Below are 21,685 nucleotides of genomic sequence, written 5' to 3'. Positions count from 1 at the left end.
TTATTTATCAGGCAGTTAGAAAAGACAAGTATAAAATAAAAACATTATATAGTTTATATATTATATAAATAAAATGTTTAGTTTTTTGTTCTGTGGTTTTTTCCTCTTAGTAATCCAAAATATGGAATAAGTGGCCTAGTATCAGATGACTAAATTCTCCCAAACCCTAGCCGGGTCTGCCGAGCCGTGTTTACGGGTAATAAGGAAAATAATCAAAGCAAGAATAAGCAAGGGGACAACATCTCTGTTGAGTTTTGTAAGATGATCATGAAAGTGGGTAGATTTAACATATTCAGAGAAAGGATTATAAAGGTTGCCGGGAGATTTGCTCATGGCTGCTATGCCCTGGCTGCAAACACAAAAGGCATAGTGCCCAGACTTTAACTAGCTCACTGCTGAGAATCTTTAGCAATCTGCCCAGTGTAAATGATACACGAACGTGAATGCTGCGTTTGCTATAAAACATTAAACAGACTTTACCGTCCCCTCCTGCGGCAAATCTCTGGGCAGAGGCGTTCACTGCTCGCACTCGCTCGGCCTGAATGGAAATGTCTGCCTCCACCAGGGCATGTTTCTGCAACAGGTCCTCCACTCCCAACAAATGTTTCCCATAATCTTGGGACAACAGTAGCACCTAAAATGACACAAAATACATCAGATTAACACAAAGCCAGAAATGTTGTGTTGAAAACGCATGTAGTAACTGAGAAAAAAAAGAATGAATAAAAACATCTCAGTACCTGGTACTCTGAAGGTTTTTAATTTGCACTGGCTTCTTGTGAACCCGCACACTAAAGTGTATCGTTAGGTCTTAGCAGTTAGTCTGTAACGTGTTACTAATTACTCATCTCCAATATCCCTTTCAAGCAGGTGTCAGTGTGTCTGACCCCATTAACTGGACCCCCATGGGTCACCGCAAGAACCTTTAGTACGTCATTTCAGAAAACAATGCATTAATGGGACATTTGTAAGGAAAACGAAACTGTATGTACATTCTAAATTACAGACTCACATTTCTAGAAGTAAGTTTGTTGGCATCAAGATTGATGAAGGCTCGCAGTAACTTACAGGACCTGCTTGCATCTACTCAACTAGTGAACAACAAGGATTCTGGAGATATAACCAAGATAGTAGAGACTCCCATCTAAATTAACTATTTTAACGTCCATAATAACAGGTGAACTATACACCTGACAATCTGCACAATGCTCAGCGGGGAACTATAGGTAGTAGAGGATCAGATATCAGTAGTAGTTCAGAGCCCATTCTGCAGACCTGCTGGGATTTGGCTCACTGGCGGTTTCAGTTTTCCCGTTTTCCTTCTTGCGACGCCATACCGTTTTTTTACATTGAAAATAAGAGATAGTCAACTTTCAGTGTTCCCTTTTGTGGTCCTTTCCACAGGTTGCGTGTACCCCCTGGCAATGCTAATGTGCGAGTCAGACTGGAAAAGCCATAGTACGCAATGACCTTGTTCTATATAATACAGACATAACATTGATTTTGGTAATGAAACTTGCCAGGCTTGTTCTCCCGTTTGGTGTGTCAATGACACATTCTAACGTCGTATGATGTCATTATTATTATTATTATGACATACCTTCATTTCGTCCATCCAGTCCATAATGTAGAGCATTTCCTGGAAAACTTTTTGCAGCCCAAGGTTCAATTCCAGACGCTGTCGTCTTGCACGAAGCAGCTCAAGGAGATACTCCCATAGTCTGATTACGTTGTCTTTGCGGGCAGTGATGCGTTTTATATCATGGTAGTTTTCAGCTTCCAGTTCTCTTGCTACGGCTACTACCGCCTGAACACGCTCTTCATAGGCTGCAATGTCTGTTTCAATGGCTTCGTGTTTCTTAGTCGCTGCTTCAACAGCCGGCAAGTCAAATCCAAAGTTATCCTGAAACATAAGCAGGTCAAACATCAAATTCTCCACATAAACTCGGATGAGGGCATATTTCAGGTAGAACCTGGGGGATTTCAAGATGAAGGATGTATTATGGTTTAGAAAAACTTGTGCACACACTACTCAGTTCAGCATGGAAATACTTTGTTGAGTATAGACACAAATAAGTATTATCAAAGTTTCCATAGTTTTACAGAAATATTTTTGTAAAGAGAAATGTATGTTATGTATGGGAAAATTCATAACCTTTGTTAGTTTTAACCAGTGTCAGGAAGATGGCTAGTTAACGTGGGTAGCCTGTGTCATACCTGGGACACCAAGCGTTGATTTTCACTGAGCCAGGTCTCCCGCATAGCTGCCTTGCGATCAAACCTGCGGGCTAGCTGTTCCAGTTTCTCCTGTCTGATCAGCTCGTTGCGGAGCGCCAGTTCTCGCTCATGCTCAGCTTTTTCCAGTCGTTCCCAGGCCTGGCAAAAAAAAATTTGATTTTTTTCCTATTAAGAATCTTTCTATAAACCAAAAGGAAGCTACATTTTAGACAGCACAAGAAAAAGTCACCTTACGCACCGACTTATGTACGATTAGAAGCCGTACTGAGCAATGCCACCTGTTCCTCAGAGAGAATTTAATCAGGAACATGTTACGCAGTCACAGGTAAAACGCTCTAACCCATTGGTGGCTCCTTTAAGAACCTCAGATTTTGAAAAGTTATCAAGTAATTCTGGACGGGTGAATAACAGTTTATCGGGAAGATCCTGGAGGATTAATGGACACAGCAACATACTATTAGTTACCTTGTTGATGTCTGAGATGAGTTTGCCTTCCCTCGGCATGTACACTTTCTGATTATTGGCCCTCATTTTACTTTGAATGGTGAAAAGCAGAACTTCCAAATTTCCTTTCTCTGTGAACCTAGAAAGACATCATAGCGTTCAGGAAAGCACACAGACACCTTGAAGAGGGCCGTTGCACAATTATAAATTCAAATGAATACTTCAACCAGGTGAACAGACTTCCCAGCTGTAAAATTTTACTTTGGGCCTTAGGTGTTAAGACTCCATGGTAAAAAGGCAAGGTCAAATGTTAACCAGAAATGTTCCCTATGAGCACTGCGAAAATGTGTTTTATTAATAAATATGCCCCACAATTTTAAAAAATAATTGCTTTTTTGGCTAATTCTCTTTACAATATAAAATAAATCTGAGTATGCTTCCTATTTACTCTTCTTGCGTTCTCAGGAGGTCTCATTTCTAACACTAATAAGTAAAGAATGCCTACACCAACTCACATTTATAAAATGCATCAGGTCCATGGAAAATGGACTCTAAAATGCATTACAAATATTATATTTTCTGGACACGCTTGGTAACTTGTAGTTATTTCAATACTCGCTTACTTCGGTGGCTTTTCCACTGTACGATATGTGTTGAATGCCTGAAGCTGCTGTTGCACACCGACCAAGGAGTTTGCAAACTTCCGATTGTTCAAGATAATTATGGTTTGTTCAATCCATTCCAGGAGGTCAGAGGCCAGAGATTCATACTTCTCAATCATTTTCTCAGTTTCGATAGCATTGTCCAGGACCTGTGAAGACGTGCCATATCATTAGTATTATCTACAGTTTCATTCTGAACATTATTTACACATAAAGTCTTGCCTGTTGAAATGGTTGATTTCAGAGGCAACACTGTTGCAGGCACATACCCCAACGTGGCACACACAGCAGAACACAACAGCCGGAGAGGACATGTTTCAAGATTACTACTTTATCATTGCGTTTAGTTAACTTACTTTTCCGATACGTTTGCCTTCCACGGCCAGAGCCTTCATCTTAGAAAAGTAGTGGTAATATGTTACAACGTACGTAATGATGGATTTCTCATCAGGGTGATCCACGCTGATATCTACATGACAGAATAAAGAAGCAATGTAATAACCACTTACCAATGGAATTGCTTATTATAACAGAAGCTCCCTAAGTTATAGAAGGATTTTATATAGGTTTACATTTTTCTATGTGTGGGGACAAAGTACATTAACTCTCCATTGCTAGCATACAGGCGATTTTATGCTGGAGGGCCTTTGGGGATTAAGTCTGTCTCAATTTATTTTTCTTCATTCCTTTTTAATAGTACAAAGGGAGTAAGGATTACCCGGAAATACTCCTAAAAATATAAACTCTTTAGAGTACAGCACTGAAAATATCCCAGGTCTGTTACTGAACCCTCGATCTCTAGGCTCTCACGAGGCTCGACAACCAGGGCCTACAATGTCCTGTTGCTCAAATAAGACACAAAATGAGACCGAATCGGATGGAAGCGTAAAGTTGCCGAAATAAGGTTAGTCCGCGTGTAACTATTCAGTACTATGGTGTCAGAGCTACATACTCACCCTCGGGGTCCAGAAGCTTAGTAAGGCCAAGATGCTGCTCTGCCAGGTTGAAAGCATTTTGCAGATTGTAGTGTGCATTAGATTTCTTCAATTTATCAAAGTCAATTAAGTCCGGCCTATGGTAAAAAGGACAGAACAAGTGTGAGAAGCGAACACTTTAAAAGTGGAATCTCTGCATGGTAAGAACTCCGTGGAACATCTCAATGGGAAGGCTGCTGGTGTCCCCAACCTCTGCAGCTGAATCCCTCAGCTTAATAACACAGAGGGGACCATAAAAAAAGGCAAATGTTTATTGCTGAATGCCCCTAGCGCATAATTAACAGTATTAGCGCTTAGTTTAAATAAGATGACGTTAGGGGGATGTGAGATCGCTGTACGTACCTGTGTTTATGGATGAGTGCGTTGAATGCCATGCCATCCCTCCAGCTCGTGGTGAAGTTGTGGATATTCACATTCGGGTAACTGGAACACAACAAAATTGCAAAGGAACAGCAATCAACGAAATGCTGTATTTAACCGTACGATATAGACATTTATTATTTTAACTAATCCGGGACCAGTTTACCTAATTCTGTTAGCAAAAAATATATAGCCAGTGCCCACTCTCGACAAACATAACTAAGCTTTTACTAGGCAGGCCATACCTTGTTAGTTCCCATTGCTGATTGGCAATCTTTACTGTGCCCAGAGTCACAACTTTATAATCGATAAATAAAGAAAAAAAAAAGTTTAGGGGCAATTTAACTTTAGGAAGGCACACGACACGCAGGCAAACTGCTTACTCTAATCTAATCAACGTCTATTGTGATTTGAATCCCTTCGGTATTATTGGTATAGAACCCAATTACATTGTTAACATTGGCAGGTGATGTTGAGGTTTGTTTTGCCATCTCACTAACCTTTCATACGCAGTTTAATATAAATGATGTTGGAAAACCCTACATGAGGATGTCCACATTCCACAACAACTGATGTATGTGATAATAAGTGCTGTATTGGAGCTTTAAACTGCCAGATGTTTTTAAAACAGATTCTTACTACGTCTTTCTGACATCACTTCTTGGCCCCTGGCAGCTGTTAGGAAATATTACAGACACTCCGGGGAAGGGCCAATTCACAGAGCAAAAGTTGAAGGCATGGCTGAAATTTTAACCGTTTGCTTCGCGTTTGGATATTAAGACCTATTTAGGAAGGTCGTATGAATTCAGTATTACTGCATTCCCTTCCACACAAGGCAATTCATTCGATAATATTTAATGAAGTAAATTTGTAGCTCCCATTAGCGAGCAGTTACTGGACTTTGAAAACCAAACGCTCATGATGCAGATATTTATAACTATAATAATGTTTAATAAAGAATTTGTTTTCCACTCAGTCTAGGTTGGAATGATTTCCATACCCGGTCCGGTTTGCCTTGAATACATATTGCATGGGCTAGCATGGGTATGAGTAACATACATTGATCCAAATGCACCATTGGTTTTTGCACTGGAGCCATCTGTACCCGTATACCGAAGGGGTAGAGGAATGATCTATTGAGCAGTACCTCCTGCAAATGTGGCTAAAATACAGCCCTTAAAGAGAACGCTTCCATTTTTATACGTGTGCCTTCACAGATTGATTATTCTAATTTATCGCGGTCCTTGTTTTCTTAAGAACGCAGTCGGTTAAGTGCAGTGGGCTAATCCAGTTACGGTGGGACATGTATGTGAGAGAGCACAATTGTTTCTGTGAAAACTCTGTAAGCAGATCTTTTGTGGTAATCTTTTAATCCCAACTCACCCAGCTGTCTTCATCTGGCACCATAAAAGCAGCGCATCCTTTGCAGATTTTTTCTCCTTGTTGTCCTCGGTTTCCACGCTAATATCTTGAATCTAATATGAGAAATAACGAGTGAGATAAAGGCATTCCAGTTAAATGTAGCGTATATATATATGGAATACTGCAGTAAAACAATTTGAAACGTTGGTGCATGTGTGAATTTAGCAGGAACTATGTTTATAAGGAAATAAGATAATGGGATATTGAAATGTCCCCAAACGCTATTTTATAAACACAGTCAATGGGTTTATTTTTATTGAATTTTTTTTTTAAATGTATTTATTTATTTTAAGAAGAGGACAATTTCTGGCAACCTAGTTTTCATGTACACGATCGACATAGACACAAAAGCTCCGTTACTCAGGGTGAGAGGTACCTGGAATCTGAGAATGATTGTCCAGATAAGTCCCAGGATCAGTCTGTGATTTCCATCAACAATGTCATGAGATCCCATGTTCTCCAGATGAACTCTTTGTTCTTTCAGGAACTGCAGGGCTTTGTCTACATTCTCCAAACAATGTATACGCATTCTTCCCTTGGTGGGTTTGGGCTAAAATCAGAAGACAAATGCCAATAATATATATGTTAAGTTATAAAGAACAATAGGCAGGATGTTAAGACATCCTTCAACAAACATTCAGGCAAATTCCATACATGATTTATCACCCATATGTGTCAAAAATGTAAGAATAAAACATGTTGGGCTATTTGTAGATGAGGCAAGCCACTGGACAGGATAAAGTCCATTTAAAAGCTGGTTTTAATGACAAATACTCCAGTTTCATGATTTACTTCCAGTTCCCTATCGCTGTATCTTACCATCTGTGTATTACTGTACACACGTATTCCAGCATGTATGATCTTTAGCAAATTTGCTCAAGATAAATGATCCACACACCAGGGCAAACACCACAGCAAGAGAAAAAAAGTCTTATGTCAAACTCAGCTGACCCAGAACTCATGACAAAAATCCCGTGCCCCTTTCACACAAGATACATAAATCACATAGTGACAAAACATGGAGGTCAGTCGGTGAGCTTATCTGATTCCTACGTCATAACGCCCATCAGATAAAGAACAGGTCATTGTAAGTCACTTTTAAAGGTTACATTAAAATGAAAGCCTTAAAATACATGTAAGTGAAACTATAAATAAAATCCAAAGAACGCACGATTAGGTGGATAAACCTTTTTATTTCACTATAGTAGAAAAGGCATTGTGTTTGGGATCTCCAATACAAGAACGGGCAGCCAAGGTAGAGATCATAGGAGTATTTGGGAACAAATATGGAGAAAGTATAATGGCTGCAGATGGCAAGCTTCGGAACGTGCTGAAACCCAGTATCATACTAGAAATCATTGCAGTGTAAAAACCTTGTGTAGTTTTGATATTGGCAAGTCATTCACAATAACGGGCAGCAATAAAATCATAATGATAACCGGGGAAGGATCATTTTATGCACCAAAAATTGTAAAAGTACAGCTTCGCTAACAAAGAACGCATAGTAAAGTACTTCGCAATACACGCAATTAAACCTGTAAAGTGTTTTCGTAGCAGGGGGTCATGTGTCTGACCAACACCATGGACAGGGGCTGTCATTAGAACATGTAAGATCAGGTAGGAACGAGAATATCATATACCCTCACTTTCACCAAGTATTTAATTGGCTAGCAAATGTTATATGAAGCGTAAGAATGTGTGATGGTGTCACGGACCGTGCTGCGTTGGTGAATTATAAAGCAGAGCCAATGACCAAGTGGTCGGATAAAACATGTAATGGTATAGCGAAAGAAGGGAGAAACGTGAGCTACTGCCGCATGGATAGATTGCAGAGGAATGGTAACCGATTCTTCTCATGTTCTGTCACCGACTCCTTGGACAGCCTTATATCAGTAATAGAGCTAAGATACGTAGTACTCAGCCTCTTAACAGTGTTCATAAGAGTCCTGGAAAGACCCTACAAGGAGTAGTGAGCAAATATGTTCATCTTATATAAAAACTAACATTTAAAGACATTCAAGAACGATGAACGTTCGGAACTTGACTTGATCTTTGCATTCTTCACTCAGTGACTACGATTTGATTAGAGTTTAAGTTGCAAATTTAAAGGGACAGTCACACCTATTCCTTTCATTACAGAGGACAGAAGCAAAAATGGCGCCCTGCTCTCCCTGTATCTCTCCAGAGTGAAAAGATTGTGAAGCAGAATCATTAAACTTTCTATGCTAGAGTTTTCTTCCTTCATTTCACCCTTATGAGGACCGCCAGATACAATGTAACTGCTTCTTTAACCACCTGTAGTTTCCCATGCGTCTGTGTAATGTTTTACTTGCCGGATCGTGTTTTCCGAGAATCAACGGCACACAACTGTGGAGTTAAGTAATGTATGCCATAAGAAACATTTTCCTTAAAAGTAAGAGGAAACACCCTCTGATAAGATCTGTCCTTCACAATCTCTTTAGGTTGAATGGTGACCCTATGGCAACCATTGAAACAAGGAAAGTTTTGCTAAATAAATTACAATGTAATAGCATGTGTTATATTCTACGTATGAAGGTAGAAGAAACTGTTTCCCATGGATAAAGTGCATTACATAACTCAGTTCGGTGATTTTCAAACATTGTGCCTTATTTAGGAAGTTTAGGCGGTGTTAGGTTACGACGCCAAATTTGTTAAAATGTGCCTTTTCAGCATTATTAAAGATGATCTGTAAACTACTTTAAATGGCTTGTAACATACTTATGACCTGTGATACTCTCAATTGTTACTCAGATGGGGGCTGCCTCCTGACATTCTGTCCATGGACCCTTGTGGCTGGGCTCAGGGGGCATCAGGCCTATTAAGACTAGGTGCCAGAAAAGCAGTTTCTTCTAGCATATATAACACCATGATAACACATAAGCCTAAAAGTAATGCACAAAGCTCTTCTGAAGACAATTACAATTACTGGTGTGGTAAGAGTACTTACAAGTCTTTCCCCGGAAAGAACTTCCAGCAGTTTGATAAGCATTCGCCCATCTCGAAGGTCTGTGTATAGATCGGTAATTCTGCACGACACGCGTGCCAGGTGTGAATTCACCCATTTCGTAAAAGTCTTCTTCTGGACAGCTTCACGTTCATCTGCAAAGAAACAAACAGAGATGGTGATTAATATGTATTTAAAAACATCACAAATGAAAAGCGCTCAATGATTCGCAAAATGCAGGGCTGGAGAAACCTGTGAGCCAGTTTGATATTTTTTAGAAAGAAGTTCATCCAAACATATCACTATAAAATGGCACATTGTTACGAGCCAGATCTAAAAATCTAGGATCCATGGCTACTCGGCTCCTGGGATTCGTCAAGCCCTGACATAACATAACATCAACTATAAAGGGAGCTGCACAAACGTCATATCACACGGCGGAAAAGATTAGGTACAGTGAGAACGTGCAACTTACAAAGTAATTTTCCGTAGATGGTATGCTACGGTACAAAGTGGGGTTAAGACTGGCGGCACAGAACGTACAGGTAAGGAATTAACACATTTTCTCCAACTCTCTCCTCCGAGGGGTTAAGACAGACGGACAACAAAGCGATGGAAAGCGGAAATAGACTGAAGGGCTGTGCCATAGATTCATTTCTCTGTTATCTTAAAGAAACATTAGGAAGGAAGCCCCCCCCCCCCCCAGGCATCCTTAAGACAATTCGATGGGTATTCAGGCCCCATTTCAATTACGCATTATTGAAAACTTTATTATATCTTAAATCTGAATACAACGCCCAAAAGTCCCTTCTTATCCGATTAGTACAAACTCTTTGCGTACCCAATAGAAGAGCGCTGGCTCATGTGCGTGGCACAGACATTTTAAAATAATCAAATAATTGAAATAGTAAAGACTGCTTGCTTGACTTAATTCGCTTACTGTTCACATACCAACATGCCAACACACAGCCGGTGACAATATAGGTCATGCGGTGTTTACGGAAGAACGCGTTAGGTTAGTATGAAGAAAGCAGCATAGGCAGACTTGCCATACGTGACAGCAGTTCTTGGCACAAAGATGCTTCTGGCCTTAGAGCAGCAACACAATACTTTCCACAAGACGACAGCCTTTCCAAGGCAGCACCTTGTCTTTATAATCCCAAGGGCCCTCATCCGAAGAGCTCTAACTCAGCCAGGAAATAAGTGGCAACAGGGCCTGAAATTAATTACCCCATACAGTGCAGATTTAACCCATTGTGTTTACAAATGTTCCCACCCCTCCCCAAATTGGGCACCATCTTATGGGGGACCAACTGAACCCAGGTTCAGTCCCAGCGCCCTACATTGATGCAAACTTAACACACACTAACCACTCTCAGCCACACATTCAGCAGAGAATGTGCAGATTACACACACATGCTGAACACCCTTGGGCTCCAACTAGTGTATGATGTGGGCTGCTCCGGTAGCAGCAATGGGCCACAATGTTTAAGTGACCCTACATACCCCGCAGCTCCCAGGTATTAGTGAGTGGGGAGTGATCCGAGGCAGGCTAATCCTTGGCCAGCTCAGAGACTACTCCATCATTGTCTCGAGTATTCTCGCTTCTCCTGATACCCCCATCCTCAAGTGTTACTCTTAATGCAAAGCCAATACCTCTGCGTCCTGGGAAATTCTAAATGTCTGATATATTATCGCTGTATTTCGCATGATGTTTGTGTTTCTGCGCTGCGTTGCAGTCTGCCTTGTAGGCAACGTACATTCTGTTAAATAAACTCAATCAAGTGATCCAAGGCCAATAATCTGTGTACACACAGAGCTATTTCATTTATTATGTGGGTATAATGTGCACCATATTTGCATCATATCCATGTGTCTAAGTGTGTAACATTAAAAGATACACGTTACATGCTACATATATACTGTCAGGTCATATATTCTTTTTTGCTCCACAAAATACATCAAGATCCTCTTGACACAAGACAAAGGGCATTTTGCATGAAACAATCTACTGTGAAAAACAGACCTGAAAATTGTGATGAGCAAAAAGAGGGGTAATTAACCCATTTCTACCTGGGAATGAACAGCAGAATCCGCCATACACAGAACCTCATCACACAAATACACAATTACAGGATGCGATGAAAACTGCCACCTAAACAAAATAAGTTTCACTCCGAATGATGTGAAATTCTCTTGAAGTCCTCCGGAAGTGTTTGTTAAAATAGTAAACAATAGCTGCTTGCCGTACGTTGGAAGATTCAGAGGATAAATATGCAAACCGGATTCAGTGCACAGGTGCATGAAACCACTACACTGACAATCTCTGCAACAAAGCCATCCTATTTACTACATATTCGCTACAAAATGTCACGCCCCCCCCCCTCGGAAATTCTGCAGAATCCCCGCCATATGCATTTGCTCCTCTCCCAAGCGACTTGCCGTCTAAGAGATGCGTTCGGCACATGATATTCTGATAACCAGCGGCAAGGATTGTTATAGCATAGACGAGGCTGGAAACGGCAGCTCTTTGGTTAAGGAAAACTCTTAACAACTCCAGTTGCCTCCATCCCATTCATTATATCAATGAGGGGAGTGATATGGAGTGAGGGGAGTGAAGTTTAGTTTAAAAGCACATCCTTACAAAGGCTGCCTGAGCCAATAAACATTATTTTGGTATTATAAACGGTGTCTAGAATCCCCCACTGGCCATGTCTGCTCAAGACAGCGAAAGTAAGATGACTACGCTTTGATCACGGCATTTACAGTCGGTGTCACTAGTCTGTGTATATTACTCAGCTTTTTCCCTCACAGCTATGTAAGGAAGTCCTCTTCATTCATTTATACCTAACCTTTCATCAAGAAAGACCTGACAAACACACAAAAATGTATGCAAATACAGCAACACTATGACTAAGCTCCGTAATGAACCACAGCGAATGCAAGAAGAATAAAAAGTCAAAATGACAGTAAACGTGAAACCGATGATCACTTAATTGTTAAGGAACTACGCCATGATTTAAAAAAAGAAAAGAAAATGAAAACCAAAACCGAAGGTTTCCAATGAAGGTAGCCCAATCTCTGGCTTCTTGCCACCCACCTTTGGTTTATACATACTCTCCTTTCCAGCTTCAACATGCTCTCCACCTCAGCTTATTTATCACGTAGGGCAAGCTCAGTTTATTTCCACTTTTTGGCCTAACAAATAAGAATAAGTTAAGGGTGTCCCCAACTTGACTACACTTCGTAGTGGCGGCTTCTGATCTGGGGTCACACATGTATATCAGTTGGCTCTGAGGGGTAGTACCCCGCATTCAGAAGCCACGGATCTCTTAAGAGGTTCTACGAGTCCCTGATTCCTACTCGGAACTCCTGCAAGGCCCCAAGGACAGGGTACCCTTGTCTAAAGGTATTCAAACAGGATGTGTTTCTAAACAAAGCGTTTCTGTTATGCAAAGCCGCAGAACATAACATTATGATAATAGTACGGTTGGACTGCATGTTCCAGCAGTAGTTATAGTTATCACACTACAGATGGAAAACATAAGAACAATTCAAGCTGTATATCAGGTGTAGGAGTAAAATCGCAAAACAAGAAAATGCTCACAACACTGTACATAGGGCACCGGTACTATCGCACATAACATTATTACGCTATAAGAGCGTAAGCTGGCATCTTCTCGGCCAGATCTCATTTATCGCGTTCCGGGAGCTTATCAAACAGAATCCGAATGGCGCACACGAGCGACAACTGAAGGAAGTGAACGCTGGGTGACCTGACACAGCTGCTACAGAAGTTTCCTCTGAACTTTGGCAGCTGCACCAAAACCAGAAACTGAAGTTTATTTATAAATAAATCAAAGGGCAAAAAATGACACCCTTTCCCCTTAAAGTTAAGTTCACGAATACCAAGGAAAAGAAACACTCGATCACGCATACAGCATCTTAGATTAGGTCAAGAAAATATTTTGGCATCTTAAATGCAGCATGTTTGTCGGAGGAAAACAAACAAGTAAATACTCTACTTCAGACATTATCCGTGTGCCGATGTAGACTACATATTCTCAGAGAGTGTTCAAACTCGCCAATTTTACTACTTATTACGTAGATCCAGCGTCTTTCATGCAGCAGAAGGGCTGAGGTGGATTACATTACGTAAATTAGCGAGATGCCTTCGGAACTCTCCCCACATTAACTGAAAATTATTCAGGGCCACCTCTGTCCCTCCCTGCAAGAGAAGCTCACGAGGATCGACCTTTCCTAAGGCATAGTGGTATCGGGAATTTATATACTCCGCTCTCTTACAAACTCCCAGTTTAGTCAATTAACCCATCAAAGCAGACAAACATACCTGAAAGTCTAAGCAAAACTGCTTCTGATGATAAAATGTTACCTCAATTATCATATCTATACGATTTCATTTACACCTATTTGTAGGATTGTAGGTTCTAACTTGCCAAGACTCCAGAAGACCATGAAGAAGCCAGCACTGCCACATTGTATTCCTAGTTATGAGAAAAGGACATGTGGTTTATTTGGTAAACCGTGTGTTCAGGTGGATGCGGTTACGTCACATTTGTCACATTTGTCACCTTTATAACATAGCTCTTCTTGCAGGAAATGTTTAAGGATTAAGTTGGAGGGCGTTGGTGAATTGTAACTTCACCGATACTTAGACGAACCTTCGAGATCTCGTCAATTCACTGACAGCGACAGTAAACATACACGGAGCAGATACACGCTGGGCTATCAGGATATCAGAAAAGGACACACAAGATTTTAGGGTTTTTCTAGTAGAAACATTTGCAGACTGGGGCCATAAAAGGGTCATTCCACATATTTAAACGGTTTGGTTGGAAGTCTTGACATGTTGTATGTGAATGAAACCCCATGTAAATCCTCCATTTGACTCCCAGCGCAGGATTAACATATGCCTGTTTAACTGGGCAGATGAGAAGATGTGGCAGACAAAGCGTGTGGATCATTCACTGGTTATGTAAAATGTATACTTTGTAACACACATTTGGCGTGGTTACTTATAGAGATAATTAGCTGCGGTGAGTGGAACCTCCTGATTCTGAAACCACTCCAGCTGGACTCCATCGAGCAAACTGGGGAGTCCGATTAAAACCTGATACATGGCTTGTGAGTCACAAACCTAAATCACCGTGCGAATGAGCTGACAGAGGATAAGCTGTTCACAAATGATGACTGCAATTTACATTTTAAACTGAATACGGAGAAAGAAAACAGATTCCATCTGATGATCATTGCAGCAGCTGTATAATTGCACAGAGATGCAGGGACGGATTCCTTCACGGTGCAGTCACGGAGGTGCAAGTGTCCAAGAAAAATATTTTTACTTGGGATATGACATGCAAGGATTTACTAATTCTCTTCAACGCCCAACTGATTTATTTGCTTTTAAACTGAAAAGTGGGGTATGATTACATTAGAGTGGCTGTTTTTGTAACAGATGGGGCTGGGAATGGAGTTGGGGCAGATGTCCCACATAACATTTAACATAGGGTTAAAAAGAAGAAACTATGGACAAGGGTCTAAAGAATTTATGCAGGAATTGTAAATCCCCAAGAAAATATAAGAAATGCAATGGGATGGAACTTCCCAAAAAGAAAAAAGTTTTTTTGCAGCTACATAAAACACAACTTCATGTCCTTGAAAAGAGAAAAGAGATGGATTTAGAAGAAGAACCCATCACTTTCTGAATGTCTCGCCAGTTACTGAAAGCAAGGTAAGATTAATACGCAAGAGTTAGACAGCTGATGATACCATTCCTTCTTAACGGACAAAAAACCAAGGCTTCGTGTAACATACAACAGTAAAAATGCTCAAGGAGTAAGAAATTCAGCAGCCACCGGGTCCTATCGCTTTGGTTAGGTTGTGCTTTTGTCTCATTGACAAACATTGCACAATACACAACGCTGTGCTGTTTGCTTCACTCCAGTACACAATCTTAGGGTGTTATTTCAATACAGCCTTTGATTATTGCAACCAAATCACAATAAGTGTTGGGATCGCATTCAAACTCCATCAATAGGTCAAAACTGCTTGTAGAAAGTCAAGATAAAGCTCTTTGGCCAGACCCGGACACTTGGTTTATAGGTCCCATTACAGGAAGGGCTCCTTGGCATGCTGGGTGGTACGCTACTCTTCATGGTATGGCATTACTTTTATAACGAGTGAGATATCTGTTATTCTGGCTCGTAACAATGTTCCTGCTGTGAAAGAGTTTTGTTGAAGTGTGTGTAAACGGCCCAGCCCCCCAGGCCAAGCTGGTAGCTTTCAGGTGTAAAGGTCGTCAGATTAAAGCGAACGCTATTGCCCTTTATTACACTTTCTCACGTTTACTCACAGTGCAGACTCGCTGCCCATTCTGAGTTTTATTAAAAAAGCTAGATATTTCCGGTTATAAACAGCAAGGCCGCTGCTGGCTGGGCTACTCATGAATGCACTGATCAAGTTTCACCGTCCAGCAGAGGCAGTAACATTGTATAACAATTCTATAAGTTACCATCACATTCAATTATATTACCAAAATCAGCAATCTCTTTGAAATTGGGCCCACGACTCAAAAAACTTTTACCAAAAATAAAAAAATGTCAGCTGTACACACACCGCATCCTACCTTTGGGAAGTTTTACACCAACAGCCTTCCTGAGTCTGGTTAAAATCTAAACACTATGGGATTTATTCCAACAAACAAGGGGTCTACAGGAGAGTCAAAACATTTTAATCACTCAACTGAGATCCATTATGAAAGACTGGCCCTAGACAATTGTTCATGTAAGAACTTGGTCCTGTATAAAGGAGAGAAGATTCTCAAGAGAGAATTTCTGACACACAGACAGACACACACTATAGTAGCAGCATGGAAATGTTTCAGCTCATGGTTTCATGAAACCACCACCAAGAAGAGAAATGGATAAGACAATGCATCCATGTCAGCAACATCAGCTAGCATCATAATGTTAAAAAAAACAAAAAACAAAAAACAGCTTGACAAATTTCAAGGCATTGTGTGTGTGTGTTTGTGTGCGTGACAAAACACTTTCAAGCTCACGGTACAGATGAAGCAGCAGTCTGGGTTTAGCCTAATACTTATTAGAGAAGGAATTAACTGTTTGATGGCCACGAGAGTGGATTGGAAATGCATCGCAAATGAACAAATTTTTTCCATTCTTTTCCCATTGACACACCGCAGGATTTTGATTACCTCTAACATGACAGGTTAATGAATAAAAATGTAGACGGGCTGACTGCCAAAAATATAGGCTCTGATGCACGCCATCTTGTAAGTTTTACTGTGATTACATCACTAACTTTAAGCGCTGAACGGCGAGTGAATGAGAGCGCACCGAATGACCTCTACGTTTCATATGGCAGCCGTTTGTAAAGAACATGTACAGGATCTACAAATCCGCACATGAGCCAAGAACAGCTTTGACTGGCCTACGGGGCCAAGAAATGTAACAGCTTCATGGTAGATTGAATGCTGCTTGAAGAAACTGCATTTGATGAAGTTGTTTCACACAGCTGGCTTTAACTACTTAAGAGCTAGTCTTCATAGTGAATTTCTTACACAGAAACTAATTCACAAGCATCAAAAGAATGATCGTTACACCAATGTACAAACTGTCTTGCAGGTAAAAAATGACAGATTCTGGAGGAGAATCTTGTGTATAAATGTATGCAGTTTTTATACATATTATGCTGCAAGCAAGATTTTAGGCTTTTATCTTGTGTGTTTGCACTCCCTTTATACATAAGCACCAATGTTTCAATGGTGAGCGTTCTCGTTCCATGATTTCCAACATTTCTGTCTAATCAAACATGATACAAGCAATGGATCTGTCAATGATATTTTTCAAACTGTACTAAAAAGCGAAGGATTCCATTAAATCCGTGCCGGATAACTAGTGCGGCTTTAATAAGCGTAGTAAAGCTGCGTGAAAGTGACTCGCTGCAGACATCCATCCCGTATCCCCACGGCACGTTCCTGACGTTAATGTACGGTATTGCATGTAAGCGAGGAGCAGAGTCCAGTTTTAGCCGTGGAAACTTTTCAGTGAGAAGCCTGGCCAGGAAAGGGTGGACTCGCCTTTGATTGAGCAGGAAGCGCTCAAAAAATAATATTTACCTTCGTAGTAACCGACGCTTCCCCTTTAAGTGAGGGCAGATGTTTGTGGGTTCCTGCTTCATTTCTACTGTTACAGCAACGAACCAACACCTCGCTGGCGTTAAGTGCATTTTTTTTTTATTTTCCTTTTACTAACAAATTTAAGGAGACAAGCTATTTCATGACTGACGGAGACCGAAATGAGTGATATGGAGCTGCTGATATAGTTCTCTGAATGATAGACAGGTGAGCAGTGTAAGGTACCATCACCACATGACGATCAAGGTATTAATACTCGGGCCATATCCCGCTGGTACAAATTATTGTATTTATAAAAAAACAAACAAAAAAACCCTTATCTACTCTTCCAACAAATTGGTGGTTGTGCAGAAAATGTGGTGTCGTTACCTGCGCTATTCACGCCGCTGGCATAAGGAATCAACAGGGTTTTGTACAGAGGACAAAGAAGTGATTCTCGCATTGAAACTTATTTTGTACTAAAGAGCACACCTAATGCCTGATCGCCCCTGCCTGGCCCAGGGAGCAATGAAATCAATGACGTTTCAGAACAGACCTCCATTACAGCTCCCATGTGCCCACCCTCTCACACTCAGCTGCCACTCAGATAAGTTGGATGGGAGGCCATATCTCTGGCTCCTCCCCTCAGCATGTTGGCCCTGCCCCCACATACAGCCTTGACCCCCAACATAGGTGTTCTGATTGGGCACAGGATACATTTCATGCATAAAACCAGCTTTCTATTTCGGATCAAATGACACAAAACCTCAGTGTTCCGGTGCGAAGCGTTTAACGCACAGATGTGGAATTGTGTAGTTGTGCAGTTTTTATGCGCTCCTTTTCTGACCGGTACCCTTAGTATCAGATTTTCTATCTGGACCATAACGAGGTATAGAATATACTCCACAGAGCTGTAAAAAACCCTAAAACAGGCACCTAATGAAACGTATTTTATTTTCTCATAAACCAACATGATTGGCATTTTCCAAATGGCTTTGAAAATGTGAATTTTCCTTTTTCTCTGTACTTCTTGCCCTTCGCAGAACAGTACCCCATTCAGGAGATCTGTGAGAACGGCCAATTCCATGATAGCCACTGTATTTATTTTAATTATTTATTTTATAACAAAGGATCCACTCAGCTCAGAACAGCACCGTCCCAGTGGTGTAATGAGTGCTCTTTGTGTCTTCATGGGTTTCTGGAACAAGCATGACTGAACACATGAGCGCGCGCGCTCCCATAGACACGCAGCCGCTCTCAACAACTAGAATATCAAACAATTGGTTACACCTGGACAAAATATCTTTACTTAGTGAAGGTTTCATATGCTTCCACGATGTATCAGCATTATTCCTGCATGTGTTTTTCATTTTAAAGTCGATCTATCTTTTTTGTGCCAAGCGTACAGCTTGAGTGGTTAGTGAGATAATGCACTGAGTACAGTGACATATGGGGCCGTTCACATGACAGCTTACCCCCCCATGAATGTCATGTATTTCATGAAACAAACAGCAGGCTATAGGGGCAATAATACTGAGTCATTGTACAGACAGAATCAAACTATCTTGTATGGCTGTAACCCATCAGGAATAGGCAGCCTTTTCAACTTGGGATGCAGCTGAAATTCCAATATGTATCACCAAGCTAAATACAAATTGGTCTTTATCGGTGGTCCTAAGACACTTCATATTCTCCTAGAGTAGAGTCCATTATCAACTACCCTTCCACAGAATTGGCTATTCCCCTTCTCCCATTAGCCTATACCTAATGAATGTAATTTCCCTCTTGTGTAGCGAAAGAAGAAGGAAACCCACACATTGATAGAAACATTGGCCTTGGATAAGAGGGTAAATGTTTGGACCAAATGGTTAATTAAGGGGCCTGGGAATTGAACAGCATCAGTATTGATGAATTGGAGACATCCTTCTGTGAACTTTCAGCTCTAGCAGTAATGGGACGCACCCGCCTCGGTGGAGTTCTGGTCATTAGTCTTCCCAAACTCTTGCGACCTTACATTTTTGTAGAATAAGGCAATCCATTTATTTAACACAGTGATGCCTTTTATTAGATGTATCTGGTTAAGGCCTCTGGAGAAATCATACAATATGAGTTGGTGAAGTCTAGGTTTCCTATTATATATATGCAAAATCTTACAGATCTATATAATTACTTTTGACACAAGCCTTTTGTCTTCACAATGTCTTGGCGATAGTACACAGCACACAATCCAGCAACACTGGGAAAAAGTCCATTGAGGAGGAAAGCACTTAGCCATACACTTAGCAATACAGCTACACTCAATGGTTTTAGATCCGTTAAACTGAATGACATTAAATAAAAACACACAACCCTTATGTTTATGCATTTTCTCCTTTTTATTTTTCTTCTCATACTAGAATTAGAAATTCAGATCCTTGTATCGTGCTAAGTACTATGAGAAAATCTGCTCACCTTTCTGTTCTCTGCTTATTAGGAAATGAAAGCCATGGATAAGATTGAGATTTTAGGGAGATGTAAGCTATACTACTAGTACTAAAACAGTGTTTTAACATAGTAACATACTAATTAAGGTAGAAAAAGGCCAACCTTGCTGTTGGTATATATGTGTTACAAACTGACAGGGATCTTATGCGCCCTCACGTATACATTATGAAGCGGCTATACAGCCCAACAGAAAATATCAGCTGATTTACAGTGCAATCTCATTGCCTCGGAGACACTTAATGACACTGTAACATATTTACACAGTTACCTTTTAGTCCATGCAAAGTTCATGTGCAAGACCAAGCGGCAGCTGGAATTAGTTCAGTGTGTGATCTAGCCTCCAATTGTTTTCTCATATTATAAAATTTCATTACTTTTCATGAACGTTTTCTGTGCTTTGCAAAAACACTTCCATTAAAGTCTTCCCAGTAGCCAGGGCTGCCCAAAATGCAGTTCCTTGGGGTTACCAAGACTTTCAGAGTGGTCGGTATTTAGCTTGGTGCGTCACTGACTTGTACACCGATCAGCCAAAACATTATGACCACCTGCCTAATATTGTGTATGCCCTCCTTTTGTCCCCAAAAAAGCCCTGACCTTTCAAGGCATGGACTCCACTAGACCTCTGAAGGTGTGCTGTGGTATCCAGGACGTTAGCAGCAGATCCTTTAAGTCCTGTAAGTTGTGAGGACTTATTTGTCCAGCATCCCACAGATGCTCGAATGGATTGAGATCTGGGGAATTTAGAGGCTAAGTCAACACCTTGAACTCACTGTTTGTTTCTCAAATCATTCCGGAACCATTTTTGCTTTGCGGTCAATGCCATCAGGGAATACAGTGTCCATGAATGGGTGTCCATGGTCTGCAACAACACTTAGGTAGGTGGCAGGTGTCAAAGCAACATCCACATGAACATCAGGAGTCAAGGTTCCCCAGCAGAACATTGCACAAAGCAACACACCACCTCCGTCTGCTTGCCTTCTTCCCATAGCGCACCCTGGTGCCATGTGTTCTCCAGGTAAGCAACGCACATGCACCCGGCCATCCACGTCATATAAAAAAAAAAAAAAAACATGATTCATCTTCTTCCATTGCTCCGTGGTCCAGCTTTTATGCTCACGTGCCCATTGCAAGCGCTTTTGGCAATGGTCAGGATCCGTATGGGTAACCTGACTGGTCTGCGGCTACGCAGGCCCATATGCTACAAACTGTGATGCACTGTGTGTTCCGACACCTTTCTATCAGAACCAGCATTGAGTTTTTCAGCAATTTGATCTACAGTAGCTGGTCTGTTTGATTTGACCACACGGTCCTGCCTTCGCCCTCCATGTGCATTAACGAGCCTTGGCCGTCGATGAGCCTGTCGCCTGTTCACCGCTTTTGATAGCTACTGACCACTGCAGACCGGGAACCCCACAAGAGCTGCAGTTTCGGAGATACTCTGACCCAGTCATCTAGCCATTACAATTTGGCCCTTGTCAAAGTCGCTCAGATCCTTACGCTGCCCATTTTTCCTGCTTCTAACACATCAACTCTGAGGATGAAATGTTCACTTACTGCCTAATATATCCCACCCACGGATAACAAGATTATCAGAGTTATTCACTTCACCTGCCAGTGCTCATAATGTTATGGTTGATCGGTGTATATTATCCAAGTATATACTGTAAACCTAAAACTCTAGCACGATTGGAATTTATATCACTGACAGCAGATCCCTGGATCCATGAGAACAGTGAGATTTTAATCGTTGATGGGATTTAAAAAATTGCTGATGTGACATTGCCTTCACCGATCAGCTTCTTGCAGTGAAAGGGATAGTATTTGAATCAAATAAAGGACTTAAATATAAAAACACATACATTGCCACACATCCCCTTAAGGGTACTTAGTCAAGTGCGAACACAGGCCACAAATATTTTTGAAGGGATATTGAAGTTTCCAGATATCAATGGCCTTTTAT

The 21,685-nt window shown here is 41.0% G+C and overlaps 1 protein-coding gene across 2 annotated transcripts in view; it reads right to left on the bottom strand.

Moving 5' to 3' along the window:
- The window catches only part of LOC149303184 (spectrin beta chain, non-erythrocytic 1-like), a 63,524-nt gene that overhangs the window by 27,074 nt on the left and 14,765 nt on the right, over nt 1-21,685 (bottom strand). For both annotated transcript variants that reach the window (XM_089481622.1, XM_089481623.1), the window contains exons 2-12: nt 9,090-9,241; nt 6,498-6,671; nt 6,083-6,174; nt 4,682-4,762; nt 4,301-4,416; nt 3,701-3,813; nt 3,306-3,493; nt 2,704-2,821; nt 2,218-2,376; nt 1,601-1,903; nt 481-634 (exon numbers count right to left, since the gene is read on the bottom strand). In XM_089481622.1, coding sequence (XP_089337748.1) covers nt 481-634; nt 1,601-1,903; nt 2,218-2,376; nt 2,704-2,821; nt 3,306-3,493; nt 3,701-3,813; nt 4,301-4,416; nt 4,682-4,762; nt 6,083-6,174; nt 6,498-6,671; nt 9,090-9,241 — 1,650 coding nt within the window. The remainder of the gene's footprint in view (nt 1-480; nt 635-1,600; nt 1,904-2,217; nt 2,377-2,703; nt 2,822-3,305; nt 3,494-3,700; nt 3,814-4,300; nt 4,417-4,681; nt 4,763-6,082; nt 6,175-6,497; nt 6,672-9,089; nt 9,242-21,685) is intronic.

This window comes from Sceloporus occidentalis, unplaced genomic scaffold (assembly GCF_023333645.1).
Source record: "Sceloporus occidentalis isolate IW3139 unplaced genomic scaffold, rSceOcc1.0.p SCAF_15, whole genome shotgun sequence".
Taxonomy (NCBI): Eukaryota; Metazoa; Chordata; class Lepidosauria; order Squamata; family Phrynosomatidae; genus Sceloporus; species Sceloporus occidentalis.
This window is presented reverse-complemented; position numbering and strand designations above follow the sequence as displayed.